At 40.9% G+C, this 20,597-nt stretch overlaps 1 protein-coding gene and 5 non-coding genes across 6 annotated transcripts; all 6 read right to left on the reverse strand.

Moving 5' to 3' along the window:
* Positions 1–945: 945 nt before the first annotated feature.
* GNL3 (G protein nucleolar 3) lies at positions 946–20,548 on the reverse strand. The gene is made up of 15 exons (XM_074958259.1): positions 20,333–20,548; positions 19,145–19,203; positions 15,901–16,038; positions 14,388–14,501; positions 13,803–13,886; positions 11,372–11,507; positions 10,801–10,904; positions 9,407–9,545; positions 8,705–8,792; positions 7,177–7,354; positions 6,190–6,332; positions 4,309–4,445; positions 2,979–3,166; positions 1,276–1,357; positions 946–1,174 (listed from the first exon to the last, which is right to left on the reverse strand). The coding sequence occupies exons 1-15, from the start codon at positions 20,343–20,345 to the stop codon at positions 1,089–1,091; spliced, it is 1,689 nt and encodes a 562-aa protein (XP_074814360.1). The 5' UTR covers positions 20,346–20,548; the 3' UTR covers positions 946–1,088.
* LOC141991784 (small nucleolar RNA SNORD19) lies at positions 6,725–6,798 on the reverse strand. The gene has a single exon (XR_012640471.1). It is a non-coding gene; the product is annotated as a small nucleolar RNA SNORD19 (small nucleolar RNA).
* Positions 7,427–7,505, reverse strand: LOC141991785 (small nucleolar RNA SNORD69). Its single transcript, XR_012640472.1, has one exon. It is a non-coding gene; the product is annotated as a small nucleolar RNA SNORD69 (small nucleolar RNA).
* LOC141991783 (small nucleolar RNA SNORD19) lies at positions 8,894–8,967 on the reverse strand. The gene has a single exon (XR_012640470.1). It is a non-coding gene; the product is annotated as a small nucleolar RNA SNORD19 (small nucleolar RNA).
* LOC141991788 (small nucleolar RNA SNORD19B) lies at positions 10,668–10,749 on the reverse strand. Its single transcript, XR_012640475.1, has one exon. It is a non-coding gene; the product is annotated as a small nucleolar RNA SNORD19B (small nucleolar RNA).
* Positions 11,237–11,308, reverse strand: LOC141991782 (small nucleolar RNA SNORD19). Its single transcript, XR_012640469.1, has one exon. It is a non-coding gene; the product is annotated as a small nucleolar RNA SNORD19 (small nucleolar RNA).
* Positions 20,549–20,597: the final 49 nt, after the last annotated feature.

Below are 20,597 nucleotides of genomic sequence, written 5' to 3' on the forward strand. Positions count from 1 at the left end.
TAATAACCTTGTTTTTACTATATCAGAGAAGTAATGGTACTATCCCTTATAGTGTCTGGAGCACCTTCTTTTGTGATTGTCTGGTTTCTAGTAACTCACCGGGGGGCACTGCCCTATTAAAGGAAATGTCACAGCATGCCTTTCTGAGCCTGGCCCTTTAAATTAGGCAGAGCCAAGCAGCTGGAGTCCTAGCATAGCTGGTTTGCAAGTGCATCTCCTTTTCTCCCAGCTGGTAAGTGTAATTCAAGAGGTTACACACTGAATGTCAATTTTTAGCATTCCTTAAAGTATGTTATTATCTATTTCTGCAGCAAGCAGTTTCTTCTTCTTTAGTAAAAGGCAGGAGGTTTTACCTCTCGTCAGGTAAGGCAGAATATGCATTTTATCCCCTTTCAAGTTTGCACCAAGCTGAAGGTATTAAGCATGCACAAAACGGACATTTTCTGTGTGAAATGAATAGAGATTGTTAGTGGTAGCTTGACTTTTTTTTTTAGTGTAGGAAGCTTTTTATGTAGTCAAGACTAAATTCTGTGGGTTAATCTGATAGTAAATTACTATATAACTTTGTACTGTGAAGTTGGCTTGGTTGAAAGAGATTTGATACCTTTTGCTAAGGATTAGATTCTTCCTAGTGTAGGTATTTGATCTGAATGGACTGAAGGTAAAAACAATATCTGCAATTTCATAGTTTATACTGTGTCAACTTTAAAACTTATCTTATAGTTACTACTGTTTTCCATTTTGTAACTTCTTCTGAAACACCCTTTTCCTACAGTACATATAAGACTCAGAGGCTACTTAGTCCTTAAGATTCATTTAATAAAATCTTTTTACAGAAGTTTAGTTTAGAGAACTACAAAATTAACATTGTTTGAAAATCATGTGTTTCTAGAACTGTGTATACTTCAGCTTTGTAAAGTTGTATTCTATATAATATTTCACAGCAGAGATATTGGGTCTTTGCAGCAGCCTCTTGCAAGCAAGGTCCATAGGACTGAAAGAGGTCAACGTAGAGTGTTTTATAGCTACTTAGAAAGTTGGCAATGCCCTTCTCAAAATTAGGCCTTTGAGTGCATGTTTTTCTGTCTTTACACATAATCTGTATTAAAATCATAAGCATCATCCTGATCAGCTGTCTTATCCAAGTTGAATGATAAAGTAGGGGACTGTTCACCTTCAGGAGAGAGAATCTGTTAGACTGAAATCAATACTAGATTACCACTGTTACAGAGAATGATGTATTTATTACTTAAGTCACTGGCTTTAAATACATACCTGCTGGTTGCTTTTCTAAGCTTTCATCCTCCACACTCAGTTTTGCAGGGTTTGTTTTGCTGCTTGTCTGAACATCGCCTTCCTAAAACAAAGTTACAGGTATTATTGCTGTCAGTTTATGCAGTCAGCAGTAGAAATAAACTTCCCTTTAGAGGGGAGACTACTATAGCAGATATACCATTCCCATAGAACTGGTACTCCTTATATAGTTTCAGTGACTGATCAGCAGGTGTATGGATTCCAATTCCCATTTCAAAGAGTTTTAATAAATGTTTAAAAATATTTTATATAGAGCATACAGCTAAAGTATGTGCTGCTTTAACCATTTCCAGCTCCATTACTGCAAAGGCACTGAATCTTTAAAAGAAAAAAAAATCCTCAAACTAGTAAAACTTATGCTACAGTACACTGCTCAATCCTACTGGGCTTCACCTTTGACCTCCCAGCTTCTTTTTAAACATTTAGATGTAAATTCTTCATGGTAGGCAAGTAACATATGCAGAATTATTAGACATTACAGTTCAGCAAGGATCACTGCAGTCACACTGTGAGAATTACCATTAGGGAGAAGCAGTAAGCTTCTTTCCCAATGAAATGATGATGAATAGGATTTTTTCCATCTGTTACATGGTCAAACATTCACAGGTGGATATTTTAGCATACTACACTGGCACAGCAGAGCTGGGAAATCAAACCTACTTGCTCCAGAATTACATAAATCATTAATTCTTACAAATAGTAAACCAGTTACAGCTTGCAGCTTATTAAAGAGTTGCCTAGTTACTCTACTTTATAAACACCAACCCATATCAGTTCTTACTGTGTTTTAGGAACACTTCAGCTCAACCACTGTTTGTCAGGTGCAATATGGTCAGATTTCCTATATTTTGAGCACTTTAACAAAACCTGTCTTTCTTATCAGCATGGGAAGGTTTAACACACCAAAGCTGCTATAGGTTGCACCATTTCATGGCCAAGCTTCAAATTTAAAGCCAGATAAACTGCCATAAACCAGTATTTCAGGAAGGCGCAGGGGTAACACACCAAACTCATTCTCCCAGTGTAAGCAGAGATGTGTTTGGAGACTTTACCAGAGAAGGAACTGCTTAAAAGAAAATGTTTTGATTTCCTCAAGTGATGAGTGGAGCTAGTAGTTGAAGATGAAGAATTTTATATTCATTTTGAGTAGCTTTTGTTCACTCAGTGCTTTAAAAAGTGACTACAAAAATAAACTTTATGAAGTTCCAAGTTTGTTGCTCAATGATTCTGTAGCAGGTTCACTCAGTGCCACAAATTTATGCTATCTGGCTCCTGCACCATGATGTGCTTCTGAGAATTCCACAGCTGACAATTAACAATTTGGCAGATGCATGAGCCAGAATAAAATCCAGCTCACTTTTCCAGAGCTGTTACCTCTGCAGATGTAAGGACACAACTGGTTTAAAAAAAAAAAAAAAATCCCATAAAAGTTTACACTAAAATGAAGACAGGACTCAGACACAAGGCACAGGTCTGAGTAAGATAGTGTCATTCTTAGGCAGTCACTTTCCTGACCATAACAATGAAGTTCTCTACTTCTCCCCTTTTTGTAATCAGGCTAACCGACTCTCCAGGGGGAGAGATTTCCCCTGCCACTTCTACAGTGGATACCCTCTCCATTTACAAGCCATGATACTGGTTGGTTTTTATCAGCTATATCTTGCCTCTTCAATGAGTTCCTCTTCCTCATCGGTGTCCTGGTCATCTTCAGTTAATTCCTCCCCTTCTTCACTTGTTTCCATGTTCTCCAGTTCTGATATTCCCTGAGTTAGTTCATTCTCTTCTATTGTCCCATCTGTCAAGCCAGAAGACTGGAAAACAATACTGCTTGCCAGATTGGGATATTTTACAGCTGTGAAAGATATTGGACACCTCTGTTAATAAAGTTAACAGATGGACCTAGATGTAATGAACAGATATATATGGGTATCCATTTCCCAAGGGGTGAATCAACTTCCCATCCCCCACAGGAAAGAAAATAAAATTTAAGTGTGGCAGTGAGGATCCAAGTTCTGAACTGACCTTAGGATACAGCTATGGTCACCAATCAGTTAACAATATAGCAGTCTGACAAACTACCAGAAACTGCCCATACAAATAGATTCTTAGTTAAAATACCTTACGCTATTTCCTCCTCTTTTCAAGATGGGAGACATTCAAGCAGATAGATTAAATGATTTATCCAGTGACCTGGAGTGAATCAGTAGCATAGTTGGGAAAAAACTGATTCCATGTCTTATACTCTAGCCACTAGATCAGCCTTACTCAAAATATTTAGTTAACTTTAACATGCTTATTAAAACTGGCAGCAGCATGGACTCTAGAATTTTACAATGAAGGGGATACATCCCAATCTTAATCTGAAGCATTATATATGTGTATTATTAGACATGGACAGTCTTGAAGAGGAGGTGCAAACACCACAGCTATTTCAATCTTACAGGAACATGAATTCTGGAACCAGCACTGGAAGCTGCCCCGAAGAGGAGACTGCATACCCGTAAGGCTTATAAGAAGGGCCCCAGACTGAAGTTTCAGGGAATGCAGAGGACTCACAAGGTGGTTATGTCTTTCAGGGCAGGGCCAGGCAAGGATAGCCACATATCACCACCCCCTTAAAAAAAAATCCATAGAGAAACAGTGCCAGTGAGAAGGAATTCTCCAAGGAAGCAACTTTCCCCATAATACATACTACAGAGAAGGCAGCTATGTAGTGAAGGCTTTGGATTTCAGCATATGATTTACTCTGGTTAAAATATTACTTGGCAAAATAAGGAATTTGAGGGGAAGGGCTGTATAAAGAAAGCAGGATTCAAGCACTCAAAAAAAAGTTTCATGCAGGTTAGTAGAAACAAAGGACTGATCAAGTAATGACTGTGCAATACAGGTTACAGCTACATCATGTGTCTCTAAAACAGGGCTGTTATTTGGGAGCTGTGTGCTAAAATCATACCCACCATAACTGTGGTAGTGCAGTACAAAGATGAGTCTCACCTTTAATAGTGTTCATATTATCCTTTGCCAGCTCCTCTAAGTTAAAACCCTGCTTCATTTCCGCTACCACCTCCTTGGTGAGGTGTGGTGACAGACTCCGTGATGCAGGAAGCAATGAATGGTAACTAATTTTGGCGCTGGACAAAGAAAATACTGGAATTAAAATGGATTTGACAACCCACTAACTAAAACCAGCAACATGTTTAAAGGCACCCCAGTGTTTAAAAAAAACAAAACAAAAAAACCCCAAGAAGTGATTTCTCTTCCCACATTTCTCAACATAAGACTTTTGTAACTACTTACATGTGAACTTCAACAGAAAAATTCTGACTATATAATCTCTTACATATTGTATATCAATATTAAGTTCTTGCCACTCTCTAGAGGGGGAAAGAGGCATTACACCTGTTTTTCCTGACATGTCAGTGCAGACCACATCAGCCCACTAGCTATAAAATCTCAACAGTATTATTTAGCTAAACTCTAAGCAATATGGGAACAACTATAAATCCGAACAGACCAAATGGTCCATCCATGCTGTTGGGACGGTGCCAAATTGGTGTGGCCATACTGAATGAATGGTGTGAGCATAACGTGACATGACTTAAACATGGCTGAATGGCTGCAGAGGATCCTGGGAGCAGGTTCCCCTTAAGCAGAAGCAAATTTGATAAAGGACTGGCAAAGTCTGCGTGTACGAATGATACTGAACCTATTGGTTGGCAAAAGTAAATATCACATGTATAAAGTTCCAGCATGGAGCAAAGGTCAACCTGGTTCTAGTGACCTTACAGCAAGGACATCACGCAAAGAGCCAGAGTGAATGATTGATGAGTGAGTAAACGTGGGGTGATCTTCATTCAGTACCACCACACCCAGCCCCTTCTAAAACACTAATTAGGTAAAAATTAGTAACCACACGCCCACTGGGCATGCTTTTAAGACATGTGACTCTTGAGGGGAAAAAAAAGAGTATAAGAATCAAGCAAAGTAAATTACTGTTGGTTGTAATTCCTTAATTGACACCTGAAGAAGCAATGCTGCTAGACAGAGTAGCCACAACTCTGCTCCGTGGGCTCGAGTAGGACTGTGAACCAGAGGGGTCTCAAGACAACCAAGGCCTTGCCTCGAGGGAATCTGAGGCAGACCAGAGGGCTGAGAAGAACAGACCAGGAGGGAAGAAGCTGTTGATAAAATTGGTAACTACCTTCTCTGTTTGCCAAGCAGGAACTGCATGAGGCTAGCACAGGGTCTGTTTGTGTATGTTTGTGAAAGAGACTCATTAAGAGGAATATATAGCTCTTAATGTCTAACATAGGAGTTGTGTGCTCAATATAACCCTTTATTGCTTGTGTAATTCCTTCTCAATAAACTGCTACGTATTGCAGATAATTACTGTGGACCTTTTTCACTGGCATGACAGTAATCTGCTCCACATGGAGCCAGTAAAGATCCATTTCAGGGTAGTAGTGCCCCCTGTTGTCATCACATACCTATGGAAGAGGACTATATGGACTCAGTGTTTCAAAGGAAGGACAAAACTCCCATGGAAAAACTGGGCTGAAGCTGTGCTGTGGCAGAGTTCAGCAAAATTGCTGTAGATCCGTGTACACAGGGACCTTGACTCCATTTTCTTAAGCAAGTTCCAAAGATTAATTAAATAGCAGCTCATTCTCCATCCCATTCTGTAGCTCTGCTGTCAAGCAAGTTCAACCAATGACCCCTTTGGTGTAGTATGCTGAAGCAGGATGAAGAGAGCAACTTAACTAAACCTCTCCTGTCATTTGTTAGTACCCAGAGCTTCTGGTGACACTGTTGTAAAATGATTGGTTTTAGTGTGAAAGAGGTTCATATACTGAAACAAAAACAAAACATCCTTACCCTGTCCAGTCATAAAGTAGTAATTTAGCTGCACTCTCTGTGTGAGGGACACCTCCCTTTTTCAGCATTCCCCTTTTCTGTGCAAGTAAAGTTAAAAACTCCACAGAGTTTCTGAAGTCTGGGATGTTGTAGTACAGCATCATCTGAAACAAGAAAACAACATGGACAAGGGTTCATTAAGAATCCAGTCCATTTAGTTCTCTCATGATTTTAGGAATAAAAGTACAAATCAAATTGTTTTAAGACTAGTTCCTACTAAGGAGGCGTGTACAGAAAGAGAAGGAAGGAGGAGCTATGGTTGGGGAAGTCCTTTGTTTCTTTTACTTTTGGCACCACACATTACAGAGCAAGAGTAGCTATTCCATTAGCAAATGCAGCTGCCACAGAAAGGGGTATTACTATCAGTGTTCTTTTTCCAATTGATCCATGTATAGTTTTCTCACCTCTCCCAGGAAACAGCAATGGCGGTCCACAGAGACCTAACTCCGTAGACTTCAGTGGGAATTAGATCGGTATTGGCTTTAAAGCATTGAACATTCAGAATGAGATCAGAGTTGGATCTGACGTCTTCACTGTAACAGTAAGACACTGAGTTTATCCTCATTTCTCACTCTGCTAATAAAACGATGTGACTAAGTTAATTATATTCCATCAAATTAATTATAAAAATGTACTGTGTCAGAAGAGTCACTGGGAAAGAGGCAACTGGCAGAGAGGATCTGGTGCATTTTACCTGTCTGCCAAATTAAGAGTTAGATTTTGTGTCATAGATATAGCACCAGTAGGTTGGTTCTCTGTGTCAATGAAGCTTCCCATCTGAGGGACCTCATGCATTCGACTTTCAGTAGATCACATGCTTTACAAAAGCTAACCTTGCAGGCCAGAAAGCAAGATCACCTTCTGTTGGAGCAATAAAGGTATGCAGGACCTAGATGCATCGGGATGAGATAAGAAAGGTAGCGGAGCCATGCAATAGCAATAACTTACTTGCTGTTTACTGCAGTGCTTCAGAATAGCATTTACTGCATCTAATAATTTTCCTGATTCTTCAATATCTGTGGTGCTCCTCAAAGCCAGAGCAAGAGCAGAGTTGGACGGAGCTGCAATGATGCTTGGGCTGTCTATCATCTTGATTTGTTTGTCAATATGGACTGTCTGCATGCACCTTTGAGAGAGGAAATGCATCCTGTCAGTAAGTCAACATAAATCAGCCAGCACGAAGCATCTGCTAAAGCAAAACATGAAGCTCAGTGTTGGATTGAATACAAACTCCTCATGCAAAGTCAGTTCCAATGCATCATCCTGTGCTTCGTGTACACTGGAAACCTAAAGAAAAGTAGCTTTGTGATTAGAGGAAGAGGCAAGGTGTTGAAACCCCAAGGTTCTATTCATGGCTGTGTAAGTGATTCATTGAGAGTGACTTGGGTGGGGCACCTATTTAATCTGCACAGTGTCTAACCTTTCCCAATAAAATAATCAGAGCTTATCCTTGGACTCATAAGTTGCAAGAGCAGCCACTGGACAAGCCCCTGTCTTAAATCAGATTTAGGAGTATTGGTTGTGTCTAGAGACAAGGCATTTATCTCAAAATTAATACAAAAATTGACAGTATTCTAGAATTGAAAATAAAAGATGTTAGACTCCAATTAACTCCTTGGACTGCCAATGGGATGTGGCATGGAAAAAATCTTGACTCCCAGCAAAGTAGGCTCAGATGTGATTCTTCAAGAACAAATTTTCTTTAACAACAACTCACAATGCATATAGTGCCTCTAATCCTGAGTGTGATGGGGTATACAAACTCCACACTGGGCAACAAGGGATTAAGGAGTTGCTCTGGGATCAGTCAGCCACACCTGCAAGAGATGCACAGGCTGGAGGAGAGTTAAAAGGGAGCAGAACAGCTCACTTGTGGGCAGCCCAGGGAAGAGAGCAGAGCTGCAACTCTCAGCTCCTGAGAGCAGAAGGAAGGAAGGGCAGAAGGAAGACAGTATCTGTCCTGACAGGCACTGCCTGAAGGACTCTCCCTGAGGGGAGGGCCTGATTCTGATACACCCTGAGAGGAAGGCGTTCCTTCCTCTGTTACTAACTCAGTTTGTTTGTGTTAATTCTCCTTGCTTTTTGTTTATGGACTACCCCCCAAAAAGGGAGAGACCTGAAAGTGACCTGGCCAGAGGACCACATCACAGGAAGAGGTACAGGCCACTCAAGAGGCGGAGCAGCCAGAGGCAGCAGACGCTAAGGGATAGCGTTGCTATACCACACCCAGCCACAAGGAGGCGCCAAGAAGTGAGCTGACCCTTTCACACAGAGCTCCTACTACACTTTAAAAACTACATATAGGGGCATACTTTGTCCACCACTGAAATGCAGCAGCTGTTTAGGGAGCGGTGCTCAGTTACACTGACTGATCAGAACAGGCAGCGGAGAATGCTCTAGCCAACTGAAACAGCTAGGAAATGTACGTAATCAGAACATAACTACAAAACCAATGGTTTTGTCAAACTAAACTTACTTGGTAACGCCTCTAACTGGCCCCACATTACAGGCCCGCATCTCCTTCAGACTATTGATTATACTGCTCTTCCCCACATTAGGGAAGCCTGAAGAAAAACACAAACAAATGGTAAAAATACCTTAAATAGTTAAACAAGAAACCTTAGTCCATGTAAATTAGATCAGAACTACTGGCTTTAATACATGTAGTCAGAGTGAGATCAGAGTTGGATCTGAAGTCTTCATTGTAACAGTCAGACAAAGTATATATCCTCATTTCTCACTCTAGTAATAAAAAGGACAAGAAAAGTGACATCAATTAAATTAAAAAATCACAGCAAAGACCTATCAAGTGTAAAAAGAGGCAGTGCTGGTTGAGAAGAGCTACATGACTTGGTTTAACACTCAATCTGGTAAATTAACTAGCGTCAGATTTTTTGTGCTTCCCATAGCCAGACTGGTCACATATTCAACCATCAGTTGGTCACTAATGTTAGACACAAATAGGAGAGCTACCTCTGATGGGCACGAAGTGGAAGAGGCATCACTGGGTGCAGCTATACCAAGTCCCATGTCAAACCTAAGAATGTTCAGTGAAAGGCCAAAGTATTTCAAAGCCTGAGATGTGAGAAAGCAGTCACTGATTGTGTTATATCACCCTGCTTGTGTTATACTGCATAGTTTCTTTGTAAGGAGAAGAAAAAAAAAAAAAACACCTTACCTATCACCCCAACTTGAATGGCTTTGTCTTGAGTCCTGCAGTGATCTCGAAGAAGCTTCAAAAGACACTCACTTCCAAAACACATGCTGCCTCTTGACAAGTCAATGCGAGCTCTTTTCTTTGTGAGCTTCTTCTCCTGCTATAAAATTCAAAAGGTAAAATCATAGGATGGGCCCATTTTAACTGTATGTGTTTGGGATGTTAAATATGAATCCAAATGTACATTTTACTCCTATATACCCACTAATACCTTCTATTGGATGGCCTTTACAGCATCTTTCTTCCAATTAGAAGGAAGGGACTTGATGAGATACCAATTAAAGTGCATCTGACCTGACGGGCAGTAAGAAAGGCAGTCCTTCAAAATGTTACAGGAGACCATGCATCTAGCAATGTGAACTGACTAATGGGACTTGTGCTTCCATTCCTGGCTGTGCTGAAGTATCACTTTATGACCTTGGGAAAGTCACTTAAAGCCAGAATGGGGTGGAGCCCTTATTCACTTTGCTGAGCATTCATTCAAGTAATCCCACTGATTTCAATGGGACTACTTGCAAGAGCAATTGTTTATTAATCTAAGGGCTCCACAATCTCTGTGCCTGAGTTTCTGCACTTTCAACATGCAGATGATGCTTATCTATTTCACTGTGGCGCAGTGAAGATTAGGGTGCATTTGCAAAGCACTTTAAGTCTCTCTAATGAAAAATGTTACACAAATATTATTAGGGTCTTAAATTAATGCATGCAAGAATCAAAAGATGTGTATTATCATACTCCAATGGGAGATGGGCAGTGGGGAGGCGACTCCTCCATTACCCCAACTCTTCATGAAATAATTCCAAATACCACTCTTAGTAATGTACAGGCTTGGGATGGAAATAAGTATTCACTCAGAGGCTTAAATAAGTTTAACTAAATTGGTTTAAAAACATTAAATTTAAACCAGTGCAATGGTCTCCTGTAGACAAGGCCTTAGATTTCAGGACTTCCTCATTCATTCAATGCGGATTCCATTGATGGGTGTGTCTTTCAGTACAAATCCTTAGTATGTTGCCTTGCCTCAATGCAATTTTCTAGTCATAATTAGTAGTGTGCAGTACTGAAGCAAGAATTCACCAACAACTGTGAAGTTTCCCCAGCCCAAGCAGAAAAGTTCTAAGACTGCTCATCACTATTCCACCAAGCCAAAAGTATCAGTTGCAGGAGCACAGCCAGTCGGCCATAAAAAAACACCCCAGAGATAAGTAAAACTTTGTATTTTAACTGGGAGAAATCAGAGTTGGATCTTGCAATCTTCATCTTCATGTCAAGAGTCCTTGCTTTTCATCATGTTTCAACCCAGCGACACACATATGATTCAGTCTTACACAAGAGAGAGACAGCAGTGCTCTTACCACGCTTCTGTCCTTCAGCTGCATTGAGGATTTAAAAGCGACCGTTGGAAACTCATTCTTCAAATAATGTAACCATTTCTCCAAGTTCTCCCTTGGTACCAGATCTGGAAAGGAATACAGACCTTTCACTCTAATGAACTTCAAGTGTCACTGTATGGAATTTACTTAGCTTGGGATCTAAAGAATTGCTTGCTGTTTTCAGCCATTAGATTCAATCTTTAATATCATGTATAGTTTTAAGAGCTTTTGTTCCACACAGTAGCTGAGAAGGCTACTCTATCCTTAACACTGAATCTTTTTGCTCTTGATTAAGTGAACAGATGCACCATTAAAAAACAAACATTCAATAGTCAGTTTCACCTGTTTGTGTGGATCCTGTCACACAGCAAGAGGTGAGAGAACATACAAAAATAGGAAAGTGTAATCCCTTCAACAAGACAGCGAGCTCAGAGTTGGATCTTAGTCATCAGTGATATCTCAGACTGCCTTAGTATCTTCCTCATAGCTCATATTCTAACACAGAACCCTATGAGTGACTAAATATCTGTACAAAACAGATTGTTTCACTTACCGATTTTGTTTAACACCAATAATAGCTTTTTGTTTCCTCCAGACTGAGTAATGATTTGCTCCACCTGGGAGCACCGACAGCCCAGGGGATCTCTGGCATCTAAGACCTGCAGGACTATATCTGAAGCCTCAATCACCTGATGTGGAATAGAGAAAACACGTTCCCAGCCACAGGATTAGAAAACAGCATTACAGGAAACATCTCTGAAATCATCAGTACTGTTCTCTCATTACAGTGAAATTTTCATTTTAAAGAATGACCAGTAAGTGAGCTCTCTATTATATAAAAAGTCAACTTACATTTTTGCGGTTTATTTTAAGACAACACAGGAAAATAAATTTAGTTACTGTTTGACTCCTTAACTCTTAGCATTGTACAAGGAAGACACACACCACCACACAGAGCATACAATGCAGAAATCTGGGTGTAAAGGTTGAGACAGTTTGTCATCTTTAAATCCAACAAATCTCCTTCAGTTAAAAGTTAGCAAGGATGCCTGTTCTAACAAGGTTTCAATAATTAAAGGGACACAATTAGCTTAACACTGAGTTAATTCCAGAATTACTTAAAAGTAGTTTCAATTTGTCTGAGGCCTTGTCTACACTACAAAGTTTTGCCAACAAAACAGGGGAGGTGTACACACTACAAAGCTACTTTTGGCGGCAAAACTCTGCTGCTTTGCCGACAAAATAAAACCACCTCAACGAGAGACATAAAGCTTTTTGCCGCAAAGTTAAAGCGACAAAGTGTCAGTGTAGACATTGCTTCCACCAGTATCCCACAATGCCTGCCCTGACCACTCCGCTCACTGTTTTGATCTCTGCTGTCCTGCACTGGCATGCACCCCCCCCCCCCCCCCAAAGCTCTGGGAAGTATCTGAGAGTTGAGCATGCTGCTCCCTTTGCGGAACAAAGAGCAAATAGTTAGCGTGGAATGCTCCAGTTCTGCCCTGCACTAGGAACACTGGGGCAGGTGGGAGGGGTGGAGGAGAGATGACACCGACTGCTGTGCTGCTTTGACATTTCTCAGCACCCGAGCTGCTCAGGATACCACTCCTGGCAGCTGAGGAGGCAATGGGAGAACTCTGAGGGAATCACAGAACCACAGGCAGGCAAGCTGAGCAGGCTGCTTTGGGAGATACTGCTATGCTGAGCAGAGCTGATCCCCCTCCCCCTACCTCAGGATAGGTCTGTCAGCCTGCTGTCTCCCCTGCCCCAGACACACCACTCTCCTCTCCCTCTCCCCACACACTTCAGTTGAAAAAGCAGCTGACAATCTACTAGGATGCCCCTGGAAGGATGGGATTGAGAAACCTACATCATGTGACGCTGTACCTGCCCCATGAGGCATTGTACACCCTTCCTGCTGCCAGCTGCACAGAGGGATAGCTACCCACAGTGCACTGCTCACTGTGTCCATGCAAGAGCTGTTAGTGTGGATGTGCTCTGCCGACAAAAGGAGCTAGTGTGGACATGCAACCGTGGTTTTAATTAAAGCGGCATAACTTTGTAGTGTAGACAAGGCCTGAGTCCTCTACCAATTTTGTGGTTTTACAATTGCATTTTCCCATTTTTAATGTGTTTCTCTCCTGTATGAAAGACCCACACAAACAGGGAAAACAGACTTGCTTTAGAAGGAAAAAACTGTGAAACTGATTATACGCAAGGTGTCGTACCATTGAAAAATTTTGTTTTCTTTGTATCTGTATTATTTGTAAGACAGTAAGGCAGAGTTTTCAGAGTGATTTTTCTTTCCCTCTACAGTAATGAAGAGGAAAGTAGTTGGTCAAGAACAGATCAATTTTCTGCACTGATCAAACTTGCTTTATTCAATTTTTAATAAGGTCTAGCAGGCAATCTTGAAGAGTATATGTGTGGAAATCTTTGCTGTTGTGATCTCAAATGATAAAAATGATAAATGATAAAAGGGTTTTACAGAAAACTCAAATATCAAAGAATTTTCATTTTTTTTCATCCTCTTGGCAACAGCCCATTGGATTTCTCAGTCAGCTCTCTCTAACACTTGGGTCAGTATCAACCTGTCATCACAAAAGCAGTGTTAACAATACAAGGGTACAGTAGGCCTCTGTCTTGCAGGACAGAAAAGTGAAGCCCCTTCAGCTTTTTCTTTAAGCAGGCAGATGTCAGTTAATTGGAAATGAGAGTTTAATGATAAAGAACATGATCCTGAAGAACTTTCATAAAATGCTCCTTGACTTTAGCCCAAGGGGCATAGTCCTCAAAAATGCTGAACATCCTCAATGGGAGTTGAGAGTGCTCAGCACCTTTACAACACTGGGACCCTAAAAGTGTATTGTTCTCTAACAAAGTCCATAATATATAAAACTTTTAACTGAATAACTGAAAAGTAAAGTATCATTTTTTTTGGGTTGCTGCTCAAAATATAGAAAGTCATTATTGAAAGTTCCTACCTTTTTAAGTTCTCTGCAAAATGATTTATTTGAATTTTTATCCAGCAGACTGTTAGATTTTGCTTTTGGTTTCGTGGTTGATTCCTGAATGAAGAGGGTGGGAGGAGAGAAGAGAATCTGAAGCCACAAATATTGTCTTTACACAATATAAGGTAATAGCAACTAGCACTGCAATATTTCTAATAGCATGAAAAAGCAACAATCAGGGAATATATGTTACTTAAGAGAAATGATACTTTGAGGATTACATTTATCATTCCTATAAACTTCAATGGAATCAGATCTAGTAGAGATGTGATATTTGCAATATGTAGACCAATATTCCTGAAAGCTGTAATTGACGTTAGCAGTAAACCTGACACCCCTATATATACTTTGATTAAAAGGGATACATAATAACTTTCATGTCCTCACTAGATCTATCACTACACCAAGTCTTTACTGTTGGTCAAAAGCAATGGGAATTCTACCATAGACTTAAAAGGGTGCTGGATTGGGCCTTATGAGAGGATGGAAAGTTTGTCTCTTGTGCTGCAAGTCAACTAGCCTCTTTGAAAAAAGAAGAATTATACTACACATACATACCTTTTCCTCTGGATGTTTATTTGCTTTGGTAGCATTCTTTTTAGCTTGTAGCTTTCTTTTCTTTTCAAGGTCTTTCTGCCTAGCAAGTTTCTGCTTTTGTTTTAGTTCTTCAAGCTAATTGCAACAAAACAAGACAGAGAACAACATTTCATAAGCTAAAGACTATTCCTCCCCACTTACAATCAGGATTGTTTGTAAAGTGCTTTAAACATGAAGAGCAGTACTATAAAAGTGCTACACATTGCCACCTAGGATTATTCTTTGAATATTTTGCACGGTTTTTAATGCTAGTGAAAGGTGCCAGGTTGAGAGTCCTAGAAAGCTAAGTTCTCTATCCATACAAGGAGTGAAATCCTGTTCGCAGTGAATTCAATGGCAAAATATCAGTGGGACCAGGATTTCACTCAAGAGTATGATTCAGGTCTTAATCTTGACCTAGAGTGGTCACACTGAAGGAAAAGGGATGTTCAGTCTCCATGGTCCTTTCAGTCTTGGTGTATCTGTCTCCGATACTTGTCTGGAACTATTAAGAAATCAAGGGCGGGAGCTTAAGGAACTGGTTGGCTGGTAGGAGCTTATTTCTACTCCTGCTTTTACCTGATGGAAATGGTGATACATTACTACGGCCAATTAAACTTTTGGAGGCACTCAGATACTTTGGTGCCAAGACAGACAGAAATAAAAATTTTATTAAAGCTAACATTAAAAAATTATGTAATACGTAGGTAAGAAAAGAGCGTCTGTACATCTGGGTATAGTGCTTAGATTATCCACAAATACGTTTGTTTTAAAAGTCGTAAGATACATATAGTACAGAATCAGCAATAACCCAAATTTATGTGAATAAATTTAACAATACAGTTTAGATACTAGCATCCAAGTATTCAGGTACCTCACTCATGAAAAGTTATAGAGAGTTGGTTGTGGAAAGCAAATATATCAATGAGTGAAGATTGTCCCTCAGTAATTGAGAATTTAGGGTAGATTTTCCATTTAGAAAATACAATCCATTAGGGAAGTATTTCAGTTACTTTCCCAACTGTGCTTCTCATCGGCACTCGACACCTTCAAAATGATACCAGTGATGGTCCCTCTGTGGCAGGGTAGTCACATTAGCAGACAGTGTTAATGTTGCCCACACATATTTAGGTGCCTATACAGAGGATTTCATCATACAAGTGTCAAACTGGCAAGACTTTTTTTTTTTTTTTTTTAAACAGCTGTGTAGGGTACCTGGAGATCTTACTCTTCACAGGAAGCACTAATTATGCTAGAAATTACTTAGTCTACACTTGCGTATATTTGCATCTATACACAGTTATAGTATCAAATACTAAAAAATCCACATAATATACTAGATAACAATATACTAAATTAAGCTGAAAATGAGACTCTCTAGTATTTTCAGAGCCAATGGCTATTAAGACTATTTATAGTGCATGACACATATCAAGTTTTCCTGAAGTGGGGATATGCACATAACCCCTTCACTCTATTATAAACTGTATTTTACCCTTTGCTTCCTTTGCTCAGCTTCACGAAGAACCTCTTCCTTAAAAGGTGCAGCATTGGGAATTCCTGGATCTTTCTTGGGCTTTTTGTGCCCACGTTTCTTGGCCTCTTTCCTGAGTTTTCTGCTGTGCTCCCGAACCTATGGGCAAGAAAGAACAAAATCTGGAACTGGAGTCACAAACCCAGTTTGATGCAGAGACCGTCACACTTCTCCTTCCTTCATATTTATGTCTATAAAGATTTTCTGTGTTTGGAGTGAAGTGCTTTCAATTACAGACTGAATCAGCAGGTAGCTGTGCTTAAATAAGCAGACCCTGAACTGCAGAAGTTAAAGATTCAAAGACTTAAGTTATTATGTCATCTATACCATCTCTCTGCCAATGTAGATTTGTTCCCTATATTTAAAAGCAACTTCCCATTGCAGCTGAACCCTATGTCCACTCACAATAAGTTCTGTATTGCCTAGTTTTGTATTATTTCAAAGCAGTTTGTTGGTTTTCTGTTTCAAAGTATTTGGCATTAAAAAAGAAAACAATTTTTACTAGGGCTGTCAAGAGATTAAAAAAATTAATCATGCGATTAATTGCACTGTTAAACGATAATAGAATACCATTTATTTAAATATTTTTGGATGTTTTCTACATTTTCAAGTATATTGATTTGAATTACAACGCAGAATACCAAGTGTACAGGGCTCACTCTATATTTATTTTTTATTACAAATATTTGCACTGTAAAAAACAAAAATAAAATAGTATTTTTCAATTCACCTAGTACAAATACTGTAGTGCAATTTCTTTATCATGAAAGCTGAAATTACAAATGTAGAATTATGTACAAAAAAACCTCCTGCATTCAAGGACAAAAACAATGTAAAACTTTAGAACGGGGTGGCCAACCTGAGCCTGAGAAGGAGCCAGAATTTACCAATGTACATTTCCAAAGAGCCACAGTAACATGTCAGCAGCCCTCCAATCAGCTCCCCCCTGCTCCCAGCGCCTCCCACCACCGTCAGCCCCGCCGATCAGCACCTCTCCCCCTCCCTCCCGATTAGCTGTTTTGTGGTGTGCAGGAGTCGGGTGGGGGGGGGAGCGAGGGCATGGCAGGCTCAGGGGAGGGGGTGGGAAGGGGTGGAGTGGGGGCAGGGCCTGTGGCAGAGCCAGGGGTTGAGCAGTGAGCACCCCCGGCACATTGGAAAGTTGGCACCTGTAGCTCCAGTCCAAGAGTCGGTGCCTATACACAGAGCCGCATATTAACTTCTGAAGAGCTGCATGTGGCTCCAGAGCCACAGGATGGCCACTCCTGCTTTAGAACCTACAAGTCCACTTTGTCCTACTTCTTGTTCAGCCAATCGCTCAGACAAACAAGTTTGTTTACATTTGCAGAAGATAATGCTGCCCTCTTCTTGTTTGCAATGTCACCTGAAAGTGAGAACAGACGTTCACATGGCACTGTTGTAGTCAGCATCACAAGATATTTACATGTCAGATGCTCTAAAGATTCATATGTCCCTTCATGCTTCAACCACCATTCCAGAGGACATGGGTCCATGCTGATGACGGGTTCTGCTTGATAAGAATTCAAAGCAGAGCAGACCGATACACGTTCATTTTCATCATCTGAGTTAGATGCTACCATCAGAAGGTTGATTTTCTTTTTTGGTGGTTTGGATTCTGTAGTTTCTGCATCGGAGTGTTGCTCTTTTAAGACTTTTGAAAGCATTCTTCGCACCAGGTCCCTCTCAGATTTTGGAAGGCACTTCAGATTCTTAAACCTTGGGTTGAGTGCTGCAGCTATCTTTAGAAATCTCACATTGAGACCTTCTTTGTGTTTTGTCAGATCTGCAGTGAAAGTGTTCTTAAAACAAACAACATGTGCTGGGTCATCATCCGAGACGGCTATAACATGAAATATATCGCAGACTACAGGTAAAACAGCAGGAGATATACAATTCCCCCCCAAGGAGTTCAGTCACAAATTTAATTAACGCAATATTTTTTTAAGAGCGTCATCAGCATGGAAGCATGTCTTCTGGAATGGTGGCAGACGCATGAAGGGGCATACAAATGTTTAGCATATCTGGCACATAAATACCTTGCAATGCCAGCTACAAAAGTCCCATGTGAATGCCTGTTCTCACTTTCAGGTGACATTGCAAAATAAGAAGCGGGCAGCATTTTATCCAATAAATGTAAAGAAACTTGTTTCTCTTAGCGTGGCTGAACAAGAAGTAGGACTGAGACTTGGAGGCTCTAAAGTTTTACATTGTTTTGTATTTGAGTTCAGTTATGTAACAACAACAAAAATCTACATTTGCAAGTTGCACTTTCACAATAAAGAGATTGCACTACAGTACTTGTATTAGTTTAATTGAAAACTATTATTTTTTATCATTTTTACAGTGCAAATATTTGTAATAAAAAATAATAAAGTGAGTATTATACACTTTGTATTCTGTGTTGTAATTGAAATCAATATATTCAATGTAGAAAAACATCCAAAAATATTTAATACATTTCACTTGGTATTTTACTGTTTAACAGTGTGATTAAAACTGCGATTAATTTTTTTTAGTTAATCACGAGTTAACTGCGATTGCTCAACAGCCCTAATTTTTACATGTGTGAACTCTCTTTACACTGTGGTATTAGCATCCAGCATTAGCATTACAATGCACATTGCAGTCAGGCAACATTCATTTTCTATTTTTATGCCCATTTATTCAAACAGAAGAAACACCAACAACTTTGAAATAATACAAAATAAAAGCATGACTGATATCAGAGTAATGAGGATGCTCTGGGCAAGCTACTGCTACCCTAATTTGTATACAAGGTGCTTAGATGCCATAGTGCATTAGAAATATCTTAGATAAACTGATGAGCAAAATGACAAGTTATGTATGGAATGGGTGGTTCACAGTTGGGCTACAACTTGGCTGGCTACTAGTACTACTGCAATATGAATGCTAAACAGAAGTAATACCACACTTCAAAAGCATTTTGGTCATTAGGGCACCTACATTTAGTTATGCTTTAAACAGAAATGGGTTCCACTCAAAACTTTACATCCAATCCCCACCCAAATTTGGATCCAGAGCTGAACTTTAAAAACTAGCAACTGGCTCAAACTGTAAACACCATGAAAACTATGCATTTACATAATCTATAATTATTAGGGCTGAAATATATCCAAGTGTTCCTTTAATATGAAAGCTTAATAGCAAATTTGGCATTGAGACCTACCTTTTTCTGGATTTTATATCGTTTATGGCAGGTCATGCGCTTACTAGCCTTCTTCAACTCTGAAAATATCAATATGGGTTATAATCAGGCAGACTGGATACACTTTCCAAATACAAATCTTATAAGCAACACCAGTGTGGAAGCCACAGATGCAGACCTTGGCAAATAAATTTTTTGGTTCAGGGACAGAACTGAAAAATCAGAAGAAAAATCGATTTGAACCAAAATCATTTCCCCCACACCCCAACTGTTGAATTGAAAACACACACAAACACAATTAAATTGACCAAAAATACTTCAGTTGACTCAAAACGAATTTTTGTCCCAGCTTTTTGTTTCAATTTAGTCACTTTCGGGTGTTTTTCACTCTATTTGTGTTTTATTTTTTAAATTGGCCAAATCTGAATTTAAAACACTATTTTGAAACAAAACGCTTCAAAATTTTAGAAACCAAAGGTTGAAACAAAAAGTTTTTACTTTTTTATTAAAAACAAAAATCTTCAGTTTTTCCTGGGCCTAAACTATTTGTTGAATTGGGTCCGAATTTGCGAATAGTGTCGCAGCACTGGGGGGCGGGGTGGATATTTTGACCCTTCCCCCAAAATTATGCGTTGGAAAAAATCTCGCTCAGCTCTACACAGATCCCCATCTTGGCCCCGACCCTGGAAAGGCTGTAGGCACGTATGAGCACGTGAAGTTAAGCGGAGCCCAGCGCGGGCCAAGTCTTCGCAGGATCAGCGAGGCCTCGGAAGCCCATTCCAGGGCTGGAGCCCCAGGCTCGGAGGAGAACAGAAGAGGGGGGCAAACCAAGGCTGATCCCCCGCCAGGCACAACCGCTGTCGCTCCCCGCAGGGGGCTCCCCCCTCCCCCAGCAGCTCGGAGGAAGCCCCCCAACTAGGGTGACCAGATGTCCTGATTTTATAGGGACAGTCCCAAGTGTTGGGCCTTTTTCTTATATAGGCTCCTATTACCCCCCATCCCCTGCCCCGATTTTTCACACTCGCTGTCTGGTCACCGTACCCCCAACCCCACGGACGGCTCCTCACAGGCTCGATCGCGACAGGGAAGCGCCCTCGGCCTCCCTCCCCGCCCGTGGGGCCTAGCGGCTCTGTCCATCGCCTGCCCCCCCCGCCCCCGCCCCCGCCCCCGCCCCCGCCCGGTCCTGCCTGCTCGCCCGCCTGCACTCACTGGGCCTCCTCATGGCGGCGGCGGCGGCTGCTCCGGGCCCGCTCACCCCACGTGGAGGCCGCTGCGGCGACTAGGGGAAGGCCGGTCCCGCGAGGAGGCACTGCCGTAAAGCAGGCCGGTCCCGCGGCTTGGGCTGTGTCGCGCTGGCGGGCTCGCTTGGCGGCCGGGCGGGCTTTGCAGCAGCGGCAGACTCGGCAGTGAGGAGGAGCGGCCGGAACAGCAGCAGCGGTGGCGGCGGCGGTGCGGGCGGCGGGGGGCAAGCGCG

The sequence above is a fragment of the Natator depressus genome, chromosome 7 (assembly GCF_965152275.1).
Source record: "Natator depressus isolate rNatDep1 chromosome 7, rNatDep2.hap1, whole genome shotgun sequence".
NCBI classification, from domain to species: Eukaryota; Metazoa; Chordata; order Testudines; family Cheloniidae; genus Natator; species Natator depressus.

What these genes read in the sequence shown, in the direction of transcription:
- GNL3 (XM_074958259.1), bottom strand. An exon ending in CTGAGCAAAGGAAGCAAAGG is followed by an intron (nt 14,502 to 15,900) that starts GTAAAATACAGT and finishes TGTTGCAATTAG; the next exon opens with CTTGAAGAACTAAAACAAAA. An exon ending in AAGAGGAACTCATTGAAGAG is followed by an intron (nt 1,358 to 2,978) that starts GCAAGATATAGC and finishes ACTTTGTTTTAG; the next exon opens with GAAGGCGATGTTCAGACAAG.